The sequence below is a fragment of the Larus michahellis genome, chromosome 12, assembly GCF_964199755.1.
Source record: "Larus michahellis chromosome 12, bLarMic1.1, whole genome shotgun sequence".
Lineage (NCBI taxonomy): Eukaryota > Metazoa > Chordata > Aves > Charadriiformes > Laridae > Larus > Larus michahellis.
This window is the reverse complement of record NC_133907.1, coordinates 954,821-967,792: the sequence shown is the minus strand read 5'-3', so window position 1 is coordinate 967,792 and position 12,972 is coordinate 954,821. Positions and strand designations below refer to the sequence as shown.

General features: G+C 41.2%; 1 protein-coding gene across 3 annotated transcripts in view; it reads right to left on the bottom strand.

Annotated features, from left to right (window-relative positions):
• The window catches only part of GNAS (GNAS complex locus), a 139,622-nt gene that overhangs the window by 42,455 nt on the left and 84,195 nt on the right, over nucleotides 1-12,972 (bottom strand). For all 3 annotated transcript variants that reach the window (XM_074604593.1, XM_074604594.1, XM_074604595.1), the window contains exons 3-4: nucleotides 10,632-10,686; nucleotides 10,428-10,547 (exon numbers count right to left, since the gene is read on the bottom strand). In XM_074604593.1, coding sequence (XP_074460694.1) covers nucleotides 10,428-10,547; nucleotides 10,632-10,686 — 175 coding nt within the window. The remainder of the gene's footprint in view (nucleotides 1-10,427; nucleotides 10,548-10,631; nucleotides 10,687-12,972) is intronic.

Below are 12,972 nucleotides of genomic sequence, written 5' to 3'. Positions count from 1 at the left end.
ACAAGTGTTAATTATTGCTTGCTATTTTAGGGAAAATATGCCGATGATATCACAAAGGAAACGCATACCTACAAATAGTTGAAGATATTCTCCAGTTACTGGCACGTGGCCAGAGCTGAAAACAAAACTCTGTGGGAGAGGCCAGAGCACTCGGCACTTCCCACAACCGAGTCAGAAATATTTCCAGCAAGGATTCAGGCTCATCATCAATAGTGTTTCGTGCTTAGAAAAGAAGAATGATGCTGAAATACCTTGGGTTTCTGCTTACGCTATCTCACATTTTTAGCAGCACAAATTAGACTGAAAGGAGCTGCAGGGAATGGACAATGGGAAGGGAATTTTATTTAAGAAACTCCTGTAAAGTTTGAACTTTCATTTTTCCCCTTTGTTAAGAGTTTCAAAACACCACAGTATCTGAGAAATGTGCCAACACACAATGCCATACCCATAATCTACAAAGTGCCTTTGGTTAAAAGGCCTCACTAGCATAACATCACGCTATTTCTCTTTTATTCCTACTTTCACAAGAAGTTTAATGCCACAGAAGCTTAGTCTGTAGATACTAGAACACTGCTCAGATTGAGTCCTTTCTCACAACTCCTATTTAAAGCACCCTGCGCTCACTAGGGAGGAAGAACTCACTTTTGGGGGGAGCCCTGAGATGAAGTTGGCAGATGTGGACCCTGCTCCCCCCTTCGTCAACACTCCTCTGCAGCTTTAAACTGAGTAATCAACGGTCCTCTGCTTCTTCAGGTACACACATACATAGAAAGAAGGCAATTCATGAATGGATTGAACTTGCTGATAGCACAAAGGGCTCACAAAGAGTCTTCTCTACCACTCCAGCTCCCTCGTGGGCAGCAGAGTGCGGCAACGGAGGCGCTTCAGCCACCAGCTATTTTTGTGGGCCTCTGGCTAAGAAGGAAAGTTTAATAAAACTCTGAGAAGTGTCCTTTGAGCCTCAAATTAGTGTTTGGACTACATCATTTACTTGCTTTTTGTGTAATGAATACATAATAAACTTAAATCAAATGGCTGTATTACCTTACGCAGTGCTAAGAGCAAACGCCATTTCAAATAATGGGTTGAACCCGGGCCCACGCTGCAGCTTTGCTGCCCCCTTTCAGGTTGGAAACAAAAAGCCTATTTTTGCCAAAAACTTCCGCCAACAGAAAAGAGTAAGAGACAAAATAGTTCCTCCTCATTCCAAATTCAGACAAATCCCAAGGACAGATCACTGTATTCGTAAAAGAATTCACAGACTCATAATACAGTCTACATGAAGAAATCAAGCTTGCGTACACTTACAACAGATTAATGAGAAGTTCCGTTTATTTGCTGGGATTTTTTTTTAAGAGTGAAAAGCTACCCAGTTTCCTGGGAGCTTAAGAAATCCAGAATGTTTCTGGAGTGCTGAAGAAGTGCTCCCAGCACAGACCCCACCGGACACCAGCACACCCCACAGCTCCACCACCCACGGCACATTCACCGGCACATTTCCATGTCTTTATATGTTACAGAATTTTTATGCCCAAAGGCACGTTTTGCTGTATGGCCAAAAAGCACGTCCAGGGGGCAATTAGCACACTTAAATGTTGCTTAATCTTCAAGTAGCCCCACGGAAACTCCTCTCAAGCCCTTGCAATGCCAGGCAGGCTCACAAGTAAAATTTTATTTCATCTACGCGTACAGCAATATTTTGTGATAGTCTCTTACTGTGATCAAAACCAGAAAATGCTTAAGAATTCCTATATTAAATTTATGCCTATTTCCTGTTTAATTCAGCTGACAGCTCTTCTATTTCAACATAAATTGAATTAATCTGTTCTTTTTCTTTAAGACTGCTCTGAGGAGAACAAAGAAGATGCATCAAGAGAAACTAAGTCACAATTTCTTCAAATGAATTTCTAAAAGTGAACCTGTGAACCTATAAATATGGTATGGTGAGAATTTACGGGATAAAAATACGCATACAGAATAAAGCATCAGCATTTACTTCAAATGCTTATCAAATAAATTAATAATAAAGCAAAACATAGGGTGGGTTTTTTGTACTGTAAAAATGCCTGCACTACAGAAAAGATCTGCAGATAATGTCATCGCCTGAAGCCCCGGATTGTAGATTCTCCACTTTAAGGAAATAATTTACGGGCTTTCACAAGAACCACGGGAACACCTCAGTGAAAGCACTGCAGAATTCAAAGGGCACACTCCCTTTATTTTCTAGCCAAAACCGTCTTCCCTTCATGCACAGAATATGTTCTGTTTTACTGCCTGTAACAATCCGAAGCACCCCATCCCCAGCGCGGCTGGGGGTGGCGCTGGAGGCAGCAGGTCAGGTGCAGGGCAGGTGGGAGCAGAGCGGGGCACCACGTCCCGCAGCCAGCACACCGACGCGCCCATCGCTGCAGACAAAAGCGGCGCTCATCAGTAAAGCTGCTTAGTTCTCGCATTTCATCTCATTTCTGGCCACGGAACTCAGAAGGGAGACCGGCTTTTTTTGTTTTTTCTTTTTTAAATACACACGTACTCATTATTTAGGCTATATTTAAAGTCAAGGTACTGTAACAGTACTGTTCTTCTGAAAGACTGGCCTAAATAAGTATGTAATTTTACTGAATACAGGCTTAACAATTTATCAAATTCCCTCTACGGAGGTGCTGCCAATTGATAGCTTTCTACTTTCTTCAGAAAAGACAGATTCTCAAGCTTTTTACTACAAATTAAAACTCGGAAAGAAAAGAAACTCTAAAACAAGGCGAAAACTAGGGGACTTCACCTGTATTTGAGAAAAAGAGGGACAAACAGAAAAATCAACAAAAATACTCAACCTTCATTACGAGACAGCAAGATAAACCAAATTTTATATTAAAGTAAATACACAAACCGCTGACTTAAGGTATCAAACTCAAACCTACTATGCATAGTATTTCACAATAGGTGTTTCTCAAAGCTTCATGCTCATTACTTGGCATCCATTAAATATGTTGATTTCCTGAGACGCACAGTCTGCGCGTGGTACTTTTGCTAAACAGATAAGTATTGTATAAACGTATGCAAGCAATTTTATAACTTAATATTTTTTAGAATTATTTTTACTTCATTTCGTCACCAGCCAGGCAGCACCACTTTCTTATTTGCTACATTTTCTTTTTGTCCATGACCTTTGTTTATATGGAGACCGAAGTTCCATTTAAAGGACAAAAACCAGCATATTAACCTTCCTTAACAAGTAATTCTAGCTGGACGCACAAAGTATAGCAAAATTAAAGGCTTATCAAAATACATTCTTTATAAAGAGCTTTTTTATGCAGCTGGTGAATTAAGTAATTGTTTCCAGTCACCACAGCATTCTGCTTTGTGGAAGCAATGAGTTTGTACTCTTCAAGGATATTTTCTCTTTTTTCCAGACCTAATATGAAACTAGCCTATTTTTAATGCCTAATGTCAAATTACTGAATGGTGTAACAAACTAAATGGACTACAATGATTTGTTTTTCTACTGGATGCTACAAATGGTTTCTTCACTTCAAAAAAGCCCAGGTTCCTAGTCTGGACTTCTGGAAAACTTCAGCAGTCAAAACATACACAGCACAAATATTTTTTACTTAATATAAATAGCTTTACACTTAGGTGTAAAAAGAAAAGAACTTCCCATGTTAAAGTTTATTTACTATATATGCACACACTGTTTCTAGCGATACATTTTATTAAGGAGTTACTTTGTTAAAAAAATAATCAAGCTGGGCTCTGTAAATGGCAAGAGCTCTGCATCGGTTCCGCACGTCCGGCAGAAACGCCGGGGACTCTGCTGTCCTGCGGACCAGAAGCGCCCGGGCAGCGCGGAGGGAGAGGGGCAGGGACAGCCCCGTCCCACCCGCGCCCAGGAGCTGCTCCCAGCCCGGCCAGCGGCACCGCGACCACCCCGCTCCGCACAGCCGAAAGCTGCCGCTGCGGGTGGCGGCTGCTGTGACAACTGCTGCCAACACCAACGGCCACCTGCAATTCGCCTGGGAACCTCAAAACTAAGTTTTCTAATAGTATTTGCTTTTAGTTATTAAAATAATGTCTAGTCACCAAATAGGTCAGATACTGCTTTATGCTTATACTGAATATATTTTCATTCCAATTATTCATGAAAAAAGCTTTGTGCCAAGGTAACTTTTCTCAGTACGATGCAACGGGCGAGTTCACAGCTTTGCTAAAACTCGGGGTACTGCAGACTGAAGCTCAATTAAAAAAAAAATCACTTCCGATAAATAGGTTAGCAATGTCAGAATTGGCTAGGTCATGTTTTATTCTTATGAATGAACAGCATTCATCTCGGGCATCTACCCACGTGGACAAAAATCAGAGATATCAGGAGATCCGTTTGCAAGTAATTACTAGTTATACATGTTTTAATTATGAGAAACAGAAACGAAGTCAAGTGGCTGTCTACCTCAGAGTCCCTAAACTAACGGGCAGCTTCAAAAGAACTCTAATTAATCTGTATTCGGGAATTTATTTCTGCTATTAATGGATTGGAAAAACAGCTTTAAGTCCTGTTTAACTCTGATCGGGTGAACTCAATTGGATTATCTAGCAGTCCATTTAAAAGGAGCTGCTCTGTGTAGATGAGATAATGGAGATTTAGAGAAGAGTAAGTAAAGATTATTGCAGAGGAGCCGGTACCCCACCACTCTGCTGCTACTGCCCATAATACTCCCTGTTTGTTTTCATTAACAACGTTAACTTTCTCGAGTTAAAAATACTTCATATATCCACATTTTCTACCAGTATTGCACTTCAAAATGCTTAAACAGATCTCCAAGATACATATATTATCACTATTTTAGAGACTGCGAGATATATAGAGCATTAAAAAAAAAAGAAAGCGACAGTGAGGACAGTGAGGTGACTCGCTCAGAACAGCAAAGCAAGCGTGGCCAAGGTGGAGCAGGAGTCCCCAGTGTGCCTGAGTCCCCAGACCACCCCAAATGTGGGACATTTCTGACGGCCCCACGGGAAACGTCCCCCGCTGGAGTGCGCACGTTTGTCCCTGGTGCTGCTGCCAAACCGAACAGCTCTCCTCTCCAGGCGGTGCTCGGCCAGGAACGGGAACACATCTACCATTCTACACACCGGGGGCCCATCTACGGGGACAGAGAATTTCTGTTGCCCACATAGTTAAGAACACTTTTGGCAGCAAAGAGAGCCCAGTTCACATCTTTTTTTACTGAGACTTTTTCTTGTTGTTTTCTTGCAGACTGTGGTGCCCCATCATTCTACAGGCTCTTCCCCCCACCTCTGACCCTGCTGCGCCTGAACGCGTTACACAATTTGCACCATGCTGCCCACAGGCCATGGCGTAAAGCAGCCCTCCACACTGAGCCACGTTAAAAATAACCTCCCAGAAGAGGGAAGAGACTGAGTAAGGGTTACCGGGGTTATTTTTACCCTGGGCCGGTTGGATGGACTGGCGCAGGGCGGTGGCACAGAGATGCTCAGCTGGCCCGGAGGGGAAGCCAGCGTGTGGCAGAGCTCGGCCTCAACGACACCGCTCACAAACCGTAATAAACCCTTCAGCAGCTCTGGCAGTGGGAGATTCAAAATAACTACAACGGAGCCGCATAAGGAAAAATAAACCATGACCAGAAAACCTGCAGACAATTTCACCAGCACCCTAAAACCGATCCCATCTCTTCTAAACATGGGTTTTCCCGATCTGGAGAGCCGTAGACTGCTGTGAAATTAGTGCAGAAAATTAAAGAGTAAAATCTACTCCTACAAAGCTCAGCTAGTGTGCGAGAAGGAAAAAAGCAGTTCTAGCACACACTCGGGCAAGCTTTCAAATTCACTCCTCAAGCAAACCAACTTTTTTTACTTGTTTCTTTAAAGAGCCTCAGTGATGGGCATAATTCCTTTTATAATTTCTAATCACTTATAAATTTCTTTTTTTTAAAAAAATACTATTTATCATGATATAATCTGAAAACACAAGCCCAGCAGCAGTAAGTACATGTGCACCTTCAGATCTGTACCAATACATCGACACGGAAGAATTACTACTTTCTTTCTAAGGCTTTAACTAATGCGCATTCACAGCCACCCTGATTATTAAAATTAAATGCTTCAGCTATCTCAGTTGAGTTCAGTTAGATTAACTTGGAGGTTTTCTTACTTCAACTTCCTTTTCCTTTGCTTAAAGTAATCATGCTGGCCAGTGACAGTTTAATGGCATGATAAAAACTTAACTTGAATAAAGGCAATGATAATGAACCTCCTTAAATGATAATCTTTCATAAAAATTGGTACTGTAGCGTTTTAGAAAACTAGAGTTCTGCTTTCAGTCCTTCTCCGTGGAAAGCGTCATCTCTGCAATTCTCAGTGTCCATCCAAACTTGCAGGGCCAGACTTTTTTTGCAAGACTTAGTCATTTAATGTCCTGTCATTCTAGTAAGAATGTGCTTCCCAATGATGCAAACAGAACGCCACACACAATATTTATCCGTGCTATTCATATTAACAATAGAGTACACTGACCCGATGAGATTTCTGCGCTGCTCTAAGAAAAGGCTGTGCAACCAGCTTCATAATAACAAGGATGGATTTTACCCCCCAAAGAAGCACAGTATTTTGCAAAACTAAATGAGAACGGCGCTCCATTAGCCATGGAGATATTACGTCCTCAAGCTATTTCAGAAGTCTGCAGTGTGCTAGGCAGAAAATACTTCATATAAAAACATGAACTTAGTAGTTAGTTGTTTTGCCTAGAGTATTACTAATCAGCATTCTCCATGGGTTTTCAATGTGGCTATGTTCCTAGCCTTTATCAATCTGCTTCAGTTACTTCATTTTGGGTTTCTTTCTGTAATTTGTGCTTTAGAAACTGTCTGTTAAAAACATACCGAAGACAAGGTAAACTGGACCGTCGGCTGTAAGAGCGAAACTCTTCTAGGTTCTTGCCAAGGCTACATATGCAGAAGGACTACAAAAGGAACCACAGATTTGATCTACTAAATATTGCAATGCTTTAAATCACCAGCATGATTTTGTGGACAGAACTCCTTTCAGTAAGTACTACTCTTTTCCTTTCCCCATATGCTACTATTTGTACTCAAGAAATCTAATTGCTTGGTACCAAGTGTGCTGAATTAATAAATCTCCGACATATTAATTTTTCAGTTTTAAAGGGAATGTTTAACCTAGCATGGCACCGTACCAGCATTATTTTTAACTCGAGTTGTTTTTTTCTTCTTTTTTTAATTCAATACAATATGCTCTACACAAATGACACACATTTCCTGCAAGTCAAAAACTGCAAAGCAGACAGACGGAGACACAGACTACAAAAAGAATTAGAGTATCAGAATACAAAAGTTGCTCTTCGAGTCCTGGATGTAGGGCCAGACCCCAATCCTACCACCCCGCTGCAAAGCTCCTCCGCTCTGCCTTTCACCTGGCAGCGAACCTTGCCGTTAGGAAACTTGAATTCTAGCTCCGCCTGGACAAGAGGTAATGGTAAACACCGATTTTGGTGTGTACTTCAAACTTCACTTAAACTACTCCTTCATGTACAGAAGGATGAGGCCTCACGTTCTAAAGATCTCCTGCAGCTGGAGAAGAAGTTACACAATCCCAGTGCTAACGTCTGTGCGCTGCCTCCTGGAGAGCTTCCTAAATTCACGTTTAGGAAAAGATGAACAAGCATTTAAAGGGAAGCAAAAGGCCCCTGTATTTTCAAAGAGTACGGCGCTAAGTACTGGCAGCCCTAAGGAATATCTCCTTGGTACATCAGTGTTCTTCCTCCCTGCCTTTATGTTCGTCCTATGGCAGAGAAGAGCAGCATCGAACACTGTGCTGAGGAAAGTATGGCTTTGTAGCAGCTGAAATAAGATTCCCTGGGGAGAAAATGGAAGAGACAGAAAGCAAATTCTACAACTCAAACCAGACAGCATTACATACTGCTAACAGTGCTAAAAATCCCCCTCCCTCCTGCGTTTATATGCTATATAGGAAAAGGTTTAGCTGCCAGTTTATGAAAATCTCCCACCAGAGTACTGGAGGAGAAAGCAGATTATCAAGACTTCCTTAGACAGAAAGCGTAACTAGCGTAAGGCTGTCCTTTCCACTCACAGAAAATTATTTCTTCTTCAAAGTAGTTTTAATTAAACTATAACAAAGTCAAAATTATTTTTATAGAGGTACCTAACGATCGTGTATTTTTGATACTATGCACTGAGAGTTGGCGTCTAGGGACATTCTAGATCTTAACTTGATTTGAAATACTCAATTAAAATGCAGGTTCTGTTTTTCAGGTACCAAAGGGCTATAACCTACATTCAGACAAACTCAGAAATCAGATACACATGAGCATATATAATTGCTGGGGGCAGAGGGAGCCAGCAATACCCCTGTAAAATTAGTGGGTAATGTATATCCAGTTTAAAATCTCAACCCTCCAAACGTTTACATATGAAATAGTTAATCATGGCAACGAAGGCAGCCACTAGTCAGTTATGCACACGCCTAAACCTCTGTAGACTCAGGGCTTAAAAATTTAACACAATACCTTTGCTCAGAGAAGAAAAACTAGTTTTATTGGAGCACTGTTATTCCTGAAGTTGTGTGTCATTCAACACATCAAAGACTCTTCAGCGAACTTGAAATTATTTATGGACCTGGTAAGTATAATTCCATTGCTTTAGACATCAAGGCCTTGCCACCATGTATCCTAACAGAGACAATACATACTGAATAATAATTCTTATATAAAAAAGTTAATGTAACACATACACACTCGACTTATTCACTTACCCCTTCACAATTAATTATCTCTTGTTTTCAGGGAAAAAAACCCCAATATTTAAAAACCCTCACTTCATTCCAATTGAATGGAAGAAAAAAAAAAAAACAAACCCTCCGAGATAGAAGAGACAAGGAAAAAAATCGGTATTTGAGCAGGAGGTGGGTCACAGGAACTCATTACAGCATTGTTACAGAGCACAACCTGAACTATGACAAACAACGGGCAGCAGGAGAGCTGCGGGCACCCAGCCAGTCCCAGAGCACGCGGGGTGGAGTAAGGAGCCACCGTCTTTTCTCTCCAATATTCTCCTAAAACCGGCTTCAAAGCACTGTGTTTCTTGTCCCCCTACCAGGAGAGACCATCCATGAAGGGACCAAATATTCCTATGAATAACACTGACAAGTGCCAAAATTAAAGACGTATCAAGTTAAAAATCTGAAATTCTCTAACTTATTTAAGAATCTTTAAGATAAAATACTAATACTACATTTTATGTGCTAGAGAAGAATCATACACCCCCCTCTCCATCAACCTGTCTGTGCCTGCTGAACTTTCAGAATTACTGGATTTGAAGATTACAATGCCAGTATTTCCAATTAATTGCTATAGCACATGACTTCTGCCTTGTACACAAAGTTTCTGGTTGTTTGGTTTTTACTTTTAATAAAGGCTGACCCAGCAGAGAAATTCCCAGAAGCGGCAACAGTTGGAAAAGGTAACTGCCATTGGTTTCTTGTTCAATAATGTTTATAAATCAGAGTTACAAAAACCCTCCTGTGGTGCAAACGATCCCACATCTTAGTACTATTTGTACTTTCCTTTCAAGCACCTGGGTCCAACTGCTGCTGGAAACAAAATTCCCATGTAAATGGTACATGATTTTGATCCACTCTCTGGAGAGGTGCAGAGAGAGAGAACCCAGGTTTGGAAACACTTGGATGACTGCAAGTGTAAGGTACCTCGTGGTAATTAATAAAAATATCTTCTCACTGCTTCAGAGTTCAGTGTTTGCAAACTGCATTTTCATGGGCTTCTGCTACTAGCCTGATTGAGATACAGCAGAAATTAATCACAGTGAGTGGGCACCAAGTTATACAATCAAACAAATAATTCTAGTTTCTGCATTTCCGCTGTGGTGCTGGCGCTGGGAATGATTAACCAGGCTGGGAGGGCTGGGGCAAGGACGGAGCACGCGGAGCCTCTGCATAAAGTCTGTCTGACACAGCCGCCGGAGAACACGCCTGAATCAGCAAGAAAACTCCACCATTCTTCAAGAGAGAGAAATACAACATTGCTCACCATCACAGCCTGCTGTGCCTATCTGCACTCCTCCTGGGCAGGGCAATTCCCAGCAATGCCCAGACTTTGCTGCCAGCACCGTCCATCTCCGCTGCAGCCGAGCATTTCAGTGGAGCAGAAGGAAGCAGACAAGGCTCTCTGTGCTCGTGAAGGAACAGCTTCACCATTCCAGCTGGGCTGCTATACGCTTTATTTGATTAGCGCCGACCAAAGACACCTACTGTAGTAATTCCCAAAGAGCAGCTCACTGGTTTTTGTAAATATTTACTACAGTGCAGCGAAATATAATCATTTGCAAAAAAAGCATGACTGCCGCCAATTTGAATTATTTACTTACCGGTGGGAAATCAAAGTCTATCTGGTTAGCTAAATTTAAGATGTAGTCGATTCGAAACTGGTTCTCTGGATTGGCTAGTTCAACTGGAGGTGCCAAATTGCCCATTGCTGTCACTATTGTCTGCAAAGAAAAAAAATAGTAACTATTGCAGAGTGTCTAAATAGCTAGCTTTGAAAAGTTAAAAACAATAGCTCATAAGTTTACCTCTATAGCTTCTTTAATATTGTTTTTAATATCTTGAATTTTCATTTTCTTCTCTCTGCAATAAAAAAAAGTACATTATTAAATGTATATGCCATAGAAGCAGAATATCTTTTTGAAACAGAACATGAACTTCAGAAGTATTTTATCAAAACTGTATTGTCACTATTGACCAAAGTGCACTCAGTCACTGAATACTTTTGTAGACTTAAGTGTCACACCTTTTCTACTTAAACATCTATTTGTAACCAAAAGTAAGTATCTAATTATCCTTAAATAAAAGCTTACCGCAGTCTTAGACCAAGACTCATCTGAATGCAAAATACTAGACATAGGTGGAAGTTATTTAGAAAAGCATAAACTGGAAACAAGTAGAGAAAAAAAAAATGCTTAAGTTATTAAAAGTAGAAACAAATGAAAGGAGACCAAAGAACCTCAAAGTACAAAACAATTAAAGCACAAAAACGATGTCATAGCAGGAAAAGCTAGAGCAGAGAAAGAACACAACCTGACAGAGACATTCAAACTAACAGTTTGGACGTAAAACCTAAAATAAATAATAAAGAATTATCCATATATGGAAAATTACCTTTTAACTACCAGCAGAAGAGTAGGCTAGAAAACCACCCGGGGTGCTCGATGTGAGCACCATCACTGGGGATTCACTGCAGCCAAACGAAAAAGCGTAAGAGGCTCACGCAAGCGCTAGTGTAACGCGTCGCCTCTGCAGCCTCTGGGCTCTCTTTTATGTCACATCCGACAACAGCTCCTTGCAATGCTGAACAGTGCAACCACACGAAATGCACGATCAAACATTTGGTACAACCAAGAATTAGAACTAGCATCTTAAAGGCATCACCAGTATTGAGTCTGTGAACTCTAACTCAATTGTAATGCACTATGACAAAGTTTTTACATTAATAATTTGTTGCTATACACAGCATAAAAATTACTCTTTGACATAAGCCAAGTTGGCCATGTAAATGCTAAAAAAATCCATCTCAGTTGTCTCAGTGACCTTTTAATCATCATTAAACTGTTTTTACTGAACGCTTTCATTATCTGAATATTTGTACAAACCGTTTTTAATTTTTTCAATTTGAAAACTAACATTTTCCAGCACAGTATCCCAGAGACTTGAAACTACCAAGAGTGTGTTTTCCTTTTTACCCTTTAAAAGGCAGCGCTCACACTTCCAGTTTACAGACCACAGCTTGAAAACCTCATTTTACTGAGTTAATTAAGTACTCATATTGCAAATGCTTTTTATCACTTTTTCCTTTCTATAATTACTCACAACCAAAACGAAACTGAAAGCATATTCACCAACCAAGAATGCAGAAGAACAGCAGGCAAAAAAAAAAAAATGTACTGCTTAATTAACAAGGCAGACACAGATGTCCAAGAGCGGTGGGATTTTGGTTATCAAACCCGAGATTAATGCAACCTTTGTAAGAGACGGGGACGGGTAATCCGCCGCCGCGGCAGCCAGGCGTTGTGCTGCCCATCAGACCCAGCTCCTGCGGATGGAAAGTGGCGGCAGCACCAGATCACCCGGCCGGGGACGGCGTCGTGGCCACCGGCAGAGCTCTGCGAGGTTCCCCCCGACGCCGCGCGCTCAGGCCGCGGGGCAGGGCAAGCACGGCCAGTCAAGCTTGGCGCAGAAAGCAAATCAACCCATCAGTCACCAGGTGTAAACTCTCAGTTTCCCCCGACGCCCCCATCTCCCTGCAGACCACCTGGTGCCTGAAGACCACCAGGTTTTGCTTTAGGGATTTGGCACTGCTGATGGGAACAAGGCAGCGAGCCAAGGAAGGCCAAAAGCACTGAACAACGGAAAATAAATACAACAGAAACAGAGAGGAAAAACTGAGGCCTTTTCAGCCTCTTCCTTCACATCTTCAACGCTTTCTATTGTCCCAGCTCTTAAGAAACTCTCCCTTCCACAAACCGAGACTCACGGCAGGGGTATAAATACTGTACTCTTCAGCTAGTGCACACATGGTTGCAAGAACATCAGCCACTTTCTGTTTTTTAAAAATTATGTTCCTTATTAAAAAAGTGTAAATAATGGTACGAAAGCAGGAAATGTTTATCATTGACAGTGTAAGCAATTTTTGCCTCCCATTTTCAGCTGGGTCTTGAACTTAATGAACATATATCCAGATTCTGCCCCATCAAGATCAAAAAGGCAACTGATAAAAGTTAATCAAGATACCAGTATTTGCAAAGGACTAAGTAAAGAAATAACATTCAGTCATTTTGCTTTATTTTGGAACATCATTAGAAAGACAGAAGTTTAGAAAGTCTTCTGGTTTTTTTAATTTTTTCTTGTTGTTAAGCG